Source organism: Nestor notabilis, unplaced genomic scaffold (genome assembly GCF_000696875.1).
Source record: "Nestor notabilis isolate BGI_N333 unplaced genomic scaffold, ASM69687v1 scaffold34741, whole genome shotgun sequence".
Lineage (NCBI taxonomy): Eukaryota > Metazoa > Chordata > Aves > Psittaciformes > Psittacidae > Nestor > Nestor notabilis.
Genome location: NW_009915776.1, coordinates 29,531 through 39,308, shown reverse-complemented (window position 1 = coordinate 39,308; position 9,778 = coordinate 29,531). Strand labels below are relative to the sequence as shown.

Sequence of the window (9,778 nt, the reverse complement as noted above, 5' to 3'; positions counted from 1 at the left end):
AATTTTCATTCTGTCTACATATTACCTTATTACTCAATATGGTAAAGTTCCTACTACAGAGAAAGAGGCAATATAAAGTATGTAGCTTTAATGTTTTGGGTAGAGGGTCAGGGTGCCACCACTGCTGACTGATTGATGATTCTTGTGATGCAAATTAACTGCCTCTGTCATTGTCCACCCTGTACTGATTGACAACAAGGCAGAGGACAGCTGAGACTGAGAATACACGAATTTTTTTCAACAGAGCAGCATTTATTCCTTGCGAATAGCTCCTCCACAAATGAGAATGAAGCACCCAGAGCTGAATCTCCTTTGAGTTCTGTGGAATGTTGGCTGTCAAGCAATGCCCCTGGCTTATAACTTTATATGCACAGACATACATGTCATCCCCCATTTCTTCAGAAAGGCTTGGTATCATGAGCAGGTGGAATAATTTTTTTGATACAATAGTGACTTTCTGCTACCACACTAGGAATAAGTACCATAGAGGATTATATCCAAAATCTAACTGCCAAGTTAAACAGACAGCTTGCCTACAACAATTTTTCCAAGTGACATTTATTGACTTAAGACAATCCACTAATCTTGCCACCTTTAGAGCAGATCCGGAAGCTCTGACCTGTTACTTCTAGACTAGAAAAGGCATCCGAAATTAACAATTGCAAACAGTTGCCTCAACCTGCACTCTTGACCTTCTAGATCATAGTGTTTTCATGTGCCACATCACGAAGCATAGAGCCCTCACTTCCCAGGAAACTAAAAGAACCCAACATGAGCAAGACAGAGCTCTCTGGGGGCTGGTCCTGTATGGCTGGCAGCATTCTGCCACGTAAGGAATTGGACCCTTTGTGGCTAAAATTTGCTTATAAATTCTTCAGGAAAAAGACAGCTTTCCTCTAAAAGGAAGCCTGCAACAAACTTCTCTGTTACTGTAAGACGATGATAGGTGGATTAGGTAGTAAACTAGAGAAAGAGATATGTCATCACCCATCAGCTGACTGCCTGTGAGCAAACAATGAATAACACTGGACAGTTAAGGTTTCAAGTACTTGAAAGTATCTGCAATGTAATGAATAGACATCTGGCAACAGTATCCTGTTCCAGTTAGTACATCATTTTGGTTAGCTAGAGTTCAGCTAACTGAGGTTGCACTATAAATGCATTATAAAGATTTTCCAATATGTAGTTTCTTTAACTCTGAAGGTCTTCAAGAATCTTAGATCGAATCCACCACTTTAAAAAAGAAAAAAAAGTGTAATGTAGTGAATCCAACCAACATACTAAATACATTAAAGCCTGAATTTTCCTGCCAAGGCTGACTGGTCCGGGAGGCGGAATGTGTGGTTCTCTAAGATGGCTACGAATAGATCCTCTCCCACCAGAGCTCAAAAAGCCAGCTGAGCTGGCCAGCAAAAATGTAAAGCAGTCATTAATCACAGCAGCCTGCACCTTCCCTCCACTTGCAAGCTCTGTGTACCAGAAGGAAGATGAATGGAGAGAGCACCAAAGACAAGCGAGTCTAGACTGCTCTTACGCACTTCCTGAATTATTGCTAGCTCAGAGGCGCTGTAACTAATTTGTAACTATTGACTTCCTCGTGTGATGCATTTCAACCAAAATCAACACACATGCAAAAGCACCCATCTCATTGGTTTGACTGAGATTTTATTTAATTACACGGAAAGAAAGCTAATTCCCTCCCCTCTCCCCAAGGAAAGTAAGGCAGAAAACGCAGGCTCAGAAGGACCATCAGCAGGGCTTCAGTCTGCCATCTTCAATACTGAAATCTAAACCTCCTCTTTCAGCTTCTGTTATGCAGACTTAAATACAAAGCCTGATGCTCTCATAGCATGACGTGCACATCTGGGAAATAAAACTGACCAACAAACTTGCCACACCATTTTTCCCTAATATGTATTGTCAATAAATACATGCTATTGGGACTATCTTTGTTTCTGACTGTTTTCTTCCTAGAGCAGCAAAACTTTCCCACCAGACTGCTCCTGCAGGAATTCCTCCTTTAGAAGTTTCACAACAGCCATGCAACTTGTCAATTCCCTTGGCCATCATTCTGGCAGTGACAAAATACCCAGTGTGGTACATCAGCCTCTGATTTACTGCCCCTCTAACCAGTTTGTCAGAAATTTGATGACCTTGAAAGGAGAGGCATTACACAGAAATTGATAGGACAAGGTGGTCTTCAATTTCCAGTGCAATATGGCACATTCCCTACTGAAAAAGGCCCTGGAAGATCTTGAACTACCAAGTTTTAAGACATCACTATTACAATGCACTTCAGAGACATTTGAAGACATCCTGAAAGATTTCAGCAATACATTTTCTATTCTAAAAACCTACAAAAGTGTCTTAAAAATTTCTTAAAACATTTCCATGATAGCTTTTCTTCCAGCTCAAAGGAAAAAAAGACAAACCCAAACACATGAAAGATTCAATACAGGACAACATATTATATTAACTTGTTAACGTTCTCTTCAGAAATTACACATTCATGCACTACTTATAAGAAACTTGTTCCATATTCGTGCTGATAAAAATCCTTACATCTAAGTGATTAAGTATCATGTTCTTGAGTAAACAGTAGATAAACATGTAGTTCAAATATAGATGTATATCAGTAATTAGATATATGCACACAGAATTTATTGGTGAACTACTTCAATTAGGACATCTGTAGTACCTTCTTTTTGCTGCAGTAAATCTGCCATTTCTTCTCGGGAGGGAGTGCAAACATAGCCTCTCTGTTCTTGTCTGTGAGATCCAATTCATCCTGGAGATTGTGAAAAACAGACAAAAAAAAACAGTCAGCAGCTGCATTGGTAACTTCTAGTAGGTTGAGAGGAATCTGGATCAGCTGTATTGACTAGCCCTCAGACAAAAGGCAGAGGACTTAGTGGACCCCAAAGACTCCAGATTATTGGTTTCATAATTTTTACCTTGCTACTGCAAGTTCTTCCTGTCAGAGCAGAAGCTATGAAGAGAGGCGGCCTGAACAACTCCAGTATCAAACTTCCATTACTAATGGTTAGTCAAGGATGGGAAAGAGCACATGAAAGACATGAAGTGAAAAACCCAAAGCACTGGCTCATGTGACACATTCACTCCTCATGACTCTTAGAGAAAATTCAAGACATCTTTTTCCTAGCCTGCTGTACCAGCTTGGTCTTCCATAGCAGGAGATCAGTGAAACCACTGTATCTTTTAAACAGAAGTCACAAGACACTTGTCTAGCGGCAGTAATGTCAACAGCAACCTACAGGTTGAAATGCTTGTCCAGGTGTCTGGCCTTTGAACCACAGTCCCCAGCAAAAGACAACCAGTGTTCCAGACAAAGGACGTACCTCCGCACAGTGTCATGTCAGGTTGAACAGACCCGTAAATTCAGTCTCTGCTAAGAAAAGCAAGTTCAGTGGAACACCCTCTTTCAGGGCCTAGCCAATCTTACATTTGTAAAATGAAGGATAATGCTATGATCTGGAACTGATTCCCAGATTCCCCACTTCCGTTTCTCTTCTGTAAAAGATGGATTACAATAGACTCTCTTCCTACGCAACGTGTCTCTAAAATCATCAAAGACTGCTACTTGCTCTGTGTTTACTCAGCACTGGCCAGAAAAGGGCTCCAATCACAGCTGTCTCAGTTTCAGGTGCTAATGGGAATTAAACAAATAAAAATTATCTTTGTAGCAAGCAGCCTGCTTGAGTAGGGACAGACAAAGATGTCTAAATGAGAGTTTCAGCAATATAAAGTCAAGCTTCCAGTAACGTTTCAATGATCAATTTTGGCAAGGTTTTCTTTTTCCTATATATTTGAAAGTGTTTGGAGCAGGAAGTGTCCAGGGATACAGTATCAAGATGACATTGCAGCATTATGAACACTGTTCATGCAGATTCTGGCACCAACGCTAAACTAGCCCAAGCAGAGACAATACCTCTTTAACTCAGCCCAACAATGGCTCATTTGGAAAGCATTCAGGGCTGGGAAACTTGTGAAAACAGTGAGCTAAATTGCACACTGAGCCTGGTAGCGGCTGCTGACAGATTTAAAAGCCCATAGAGATTTCAGCTGCAAAAAGGTACAAAAGAAATGCAAACAGTAACAAGGCGAGGTCAGTGCCAGCAGACGAAGGTAGAAGGAGCTTGAGGAGTTTTTTTGAACAAGAAAAGCTTAAAGGCAAAAAAAAACCCAAAAAATTTTAGCTGTGCAAAAAGAGTGCAAACCATGTGGAAATGTTTAGGGTGAGTTTCCAAACAAGGCAGCAGCCAAGCAAGGCAAAGAGTTTTATTCTTGCTACACACAATTAGAAAGCTCAGGCCAGGATCACATTCTTGGGGGGAGAGTGAGAGTGAAACGACATGTAAGGTCTTAAGACAAGTGAAGGAATGCTGTTGGAGGTCAAGCATGTGGGAGGGATAGGAGGGGCAGACAGGGAATCAGAAATGCCAGGTTTGGAAGAACCACCGAAGAGGCCAGAATACACATCTGATATGAGCTGGCTGGGCTCAGCTAAATACCTAGAAAAATTCTGATCGTTTTATTGAGCTACTTAATAATTTTAGCATTGGTTGGGGGGGAGGTGTTAGGTTTCTATTTCTTTTTTTTTTGGTCTTGTTTTGGGTTTGTTTCCCCACACCTCCCCACCCGTATTATTTTTTTAATACAGAGCAACTAACTGGGTTTTCTAATCCCTTCTGCTCTTTCTGAGTCTGGTGGCAGATCAGAGAAGCAGCAAAAGCTCTTCCCAGAAGCTGTACACAAAACCAAATAATGATTTCAACCAATATAGTCCAAGACAACCATTTCATCAACAGAACGCTCCTATTGACTAAAACCGCCCAGAGGGCAGGATGCTGACACTTAGTAGCTTCTAGCCACTGCCCTGGACACTGGCACCATCAGGGACACAAAGAACACTCTGCTTTCAATGAGGCAAGAAGAATCTCCAATTTCCAGTCATGTAATTCTGCATGCTGATAGCATGACATTCTTTCCAGAACAGAAGCCTGGAGAGGTAGTTTGAAAGGATGGGAGATCCAGTGAGGACTAAGTGCATCCACGAGCCACTTGAGTGTGGCTCAGGAGGGTAGATTAAGCCAAGAAGAACATTAAAAGTCACCACATCAGCTCAGGTAACAGAAGAACAAGGAAATTGCTCAGGGTTTCAGGCATAACCAGGTCCAGGTGGTCACCTGAGACACACCAAAACACACCTGGCTGGAAGATGGCACATGGAGGGTAAATTACTTTTGAAACAGCTAGTGTTTGTTAGGAGGCAAAATGCTAGGTTCTAGCCCCCAGGTCAAATGAGCAGGTAGCAAGCATGAATGTTCAACAGGGAGAGAGAAATCTGCTCCAGAATACAAAGCAGCAGTCAAGCTCTTCAGCACCTATTTCTGAAGTTAGTCTTCACTAAACATACTCCTTCACTGAGAGGAAGAAAGGAGTGGGAGAAACTAAAGAGGCCTACATAACCCCTCTACCTGTAACATTAATCAAATTCCACCCTATAAAGAATCAAGAAATCCCTGCAAAATACAAGAGACATGAACCCTCCTTCTAGAACCCTCCAAATCATTTTACCTCTCCCATTCCCCTCCCACAGACGATCTGAAGACCACTGTGACTGCACAGAAACCCCCTGGATCTAGCTATGAAAGAAGATCCTGGATCAGGCAAACCATTTTCCTATTCTGACTCAGGATTCTAACAGATGGCACATAAGGAAACTTGCTGCCTTGGAGGTAAACAGGAGGAGGAACAGAAAGAATAAATCTCAAAAGGGTGATCTGTCCATGGATGGGTCATTCTGACTAACGACAGAGGTAGATCTGTCACTGTGTAGAAATTCAGACCCCAGAGTTAGCTCAGTGACAGCAAACAGCTATTGAAGGAGAAAGGAATTGCAAGGGTTGGCAGGAAAGGGGAACTACAAGCTCTAAATGCAGCCATCAAGACTGAGGTTGGAGCCAGGCTAAGGAAGCCGATGTGACCGAATGCCCAGGGAGCAAAAACGTAAAGGGCGAGAAAAAAGGATCGGTCAGAACAAAGCGGGGAGAACACCCTCCTCCATCACCTGTGCCAGTTTCCAAACAGAAATGTAGTAACTCCTCTTCTGTATCTTGAATGGGCAGCTTGGTTCCAGCAATTCATGCCAGTATGATCCTGCACAATGGAGCTCAGCCTTTTGGCTCTAAAAAATACTTGAAGTTGTTCTCATGAAACACAGATTAAAAAGATATTTGCCAGGCTGGCCCGAGGGAGATGTAAAGTACCTCCAGTTAATATTCCTTACATTTCTCTCCTTTGTCTATTTCCTATTTTATTTACTGAGGGATACATTCAGTTAATTTCACTTTCATGTAGACTTCTCTTTTTTAACTTACACAGATTGAATTTCAATGATAAAACATTTAAAATGTGCTGGAGCAGGATTTGAGGTTCAAGTATTTCCAAGTCCAGTTCTCAGGCCAAAAGGGAAGGTGGCCTTCATTCAAAATGGCTACAGCCCAAGGAAATAACAGACAAAGAGAAAGAAAGAGAACAAGAGGGAGGAATGGGTAGGAAACGTAAAACTAGGATTTTGTGGGATTTAAAACCACATTATGTCCCCTGTCCTTGGGAACATTCATCAAAGTGTGAAACTTGGATTGTGATACTGGGTAGCCATCAGCTCAATAATGGTATCACTCAAAGCCCCAGAAGAGCTGAACAGAGAAGTACTTCTCACCTAGACTGGACAGAACTTTTCTTAGTGACATGAAATGAAATTAATATAGAGAAAAATTATTATTTTGGGAATGTAGAAGAGTGGATCATTTGGAGAGGGAACCACTAAAGGAGAACGTTTAATGCCTACCAACATGCCTGCCTCTCTAAATGAGAACCTTTAATTCCTGCCAAAATCTTTGTACTGAAATGTATACTGCATCTCTACCATTCAGTCACCTGTGGAAAGGTGGGACGGAGCCACAGGATAGCCGCTCTTTCACCAGTCTACTTTACCTGGCCTTGCAAGAAGACATATATAGTCCATAGGAATTTTGGAATTTAAATGAGGAAAACTTGGAATTTTTTGAAAGACAAACTTAGTAAAACACTTAAGAGACACAATGAGACTTCCTATTCTCAACATAACAAAACTGAAGTCACAGAAGACATAGGATGGAAACCTCAGCACTCTAAGTACACAGAGAGCATGAGGGCTTCCAGGCTCCAGCACCTCTTGGCTTCAAATCAGAATGCTGGACACCAAGAGCCCCAGACTTGTTTATCCAGAGATATTTGGACACCCACTGGATATTTCCTCAGTTCCAGTTTCTCATTCCACTTGTCCCAGCTCCACTGGCTGCTGGACTTCCTAGTTACCAGGGAGCTTCCCCCTGACTTAAGGTCAGGCAGCTGCTTCATTTTGTCAAAGGCAAAAAACAACAACCCTAAACAACCAATCAACAAACCTTCAGAGGCTGGTGGGCTTGGTTTGGGGGTTTTAATGAATCCTGCATAGCACTTCCAGTGTGATGAAGCACAGAATTCTGTCATATTTTGTTTACTGCAGGCAGTAACTTGATTAATATGGGCATAACATATCTTGCCAGGAGGGAGAGGAGATTTTGCTGATTTTCTTATGTTTAGTTGGATACCTGTCTTATTTCATCAATTTCTTATAATTTCAGTTACAGGTAGTTGAGTTACACTTTTATTTTCTTTCCACAGTCTCTTGTACTGAAAATGGTCTCGAAAGCACATCCTTTCTTGTAAGCATCAATCATAGAATCACAGAATTGTTAGGACTGGAAAGGACCTTAAGATCATCTGATTCCGACGCCCGTGCCATGGGCAGGGACACCACACACTAAACCAAGTCACTTAACACTCCGTCCAATCTGGCCTTGAACACTGCCAGGGATGGAGCATTTATCACTTCTTTGGGCAACCTGTTCCAGTGCCTCACCACCCTCACAGTAAAGAACTTCTTCCTTATATCTAACCTAAATGTCCCCCATTCAAGTTTGAATCCCAAGCATGTGTTTCATATTTAAAAGCTTTTTTTCAACTGAGAGAAGTGAATGACATCTAAAAGCATATTCTCATTTCTTAAATGTTTATTTCTGTCCACAAACTTATTTGGGCAATTATTAAAGAATTATTAATGGATAAAATCCTTTAACCATAGGGAATCCTTTTACCAGAGGGAATAGCTTTGGCATGAAATCAATCTTTATTTTACACCACAGAATGTAACACTAAGAATTATTACATTTGCAAATAGACTTCATCACTTCTACTGTTCAGAGATGCTCATTTTGACTGTCTGATTACAGGTTTATTGCACTGTTTGGTTCTCTAGCAGCAGACAGGTGATCAAGCAAAAGGACAGCCAGGTCTCAGCATCACCAGGCACCACGGGAACCAAATCTTCAAGGAGCACAAACTGGCAAAGCTCCATAGGAAGGTTAAACTTTACTCTCCTTCGTTAAACTCAGAGTGAAAACTTAAGAACTTCAGAACAGATGAGACTGACAGTTACCTGACCTGTGACCAGCACCAAGGGCTTCAGAGGGCTATGCAAAAGCCCTGCAAGTACAAAGCCATAGAGCAAACTCTGTACATGGTTAAACACTTTCCAGATCCCTGCCTTAAAAATCTAGGTACCAAGGGTGGATTCATTTTTACATTATGACCTTGCACTGTATGAATTTTAGTTAAATGCACTGTTTTTATCTTGCTTCTTGTTCACATCCCCATTCCTTCTTTTGCCTTTTCCACACACCTACCTTTTCTTCACTCCAAGTCTTTTTCTCATCCCCCCTTGACCCTTTTCTCCTGTCATGCACAAATGCACTCTCCCTTATCCACCTCATCATTCTCTCTCAGCCTCTTAATAGCATCAAACCCACCCAAGTTACAAAATGAAGTATAATACACTGTTGCCAGTACAATAAATTCCCTGTACAGTATGATACTCAATTCTTCAGGATACCCAAGGTCATGTATAAACATGTCGGTCACCATGTCCCCAAAAGGGCCATATTCCAGTTCCACTGATGCTCCTGAGTTGCATAGCAGAGCTGATTGCCTTATGCCCTGGATGAATTTATTTAACTTTTGTACAAAGTAAACAGTGATTATAACACACCATGGGATTCCATTCAGCATCCATTGGCAAGCCCCAGAGAAGGTTCATGTTCATGTGCAATCACTTTGAGGGAGTAGCTGATGGTGAGTTAATCAATGCTGAAGTACAACTCAAGCTGACATGAGATAAATGGCACTGGCACGTCTGGGACTGTAAAGGAATGGGAAGCAGTGGAAGGAGATCAGGGAGGAGATTGTCAGCAGCATGCTACAAACCTTTGAAAATCCAATCTAGCATAACTATTATAAGCTTTAACAAGTGAACTGAGTAGGACCACACTGCTAACAGGTGATTTATATTGCCTGAAAGCTACACTTTTTAACAACAGTTCCAGGAACACTTATTTTTCTGTTCACACTGCCTATGCCAGGATCTGCTGGCAAATACCAGATAGGTCAGTCTGGTGGATCACATTCGAGCTGTGCCACTGCCCACCAGGAAGGAAGGCTGGGGAGGAGCAGGGACATTCTCATCAGAGGTCCAGAGGCAACTGTCCAAAATGCTGCTTCAGAGATAACTGCAGTGAGTGAATATAATAAGTAATGATAAAAAAAGTACCTTCAGCTTTTAGTCTCTTTGCAGAGTTTATGAATGCTGCAAGTAGAAGAGAAAAAATCTTTCCCT

The 9,778-nt window shown here is 41.7% G+C and overlaps 1 protein-coding gene across 1 annotated transcript in view; it reads right to left on the bottom strand.

Moving 5' to 3' along the window:
• Positions 1-2,698: 2,698 nt before the first annotated feature.
• LOC104413334 (disheveled-associated activator of morphogenesis 2-like) overlaps positions 2,699-9,778 on the bottom strand; it is a gene marked incomplete at its 3' end in the record, with an annotated part of 22,173 nt that continues 15,093 nt past the window's right edge. Inside the window, exon 2 of the mRNA XM_010024292.1 lies at positions 2,699-2,788. Coding sequence (XP_010022594.1) covers positions 2,699-2,788 — 90 coding nt within the window. The remainder of the gene's footprint in view (positions 2,789-9,778) is intronic.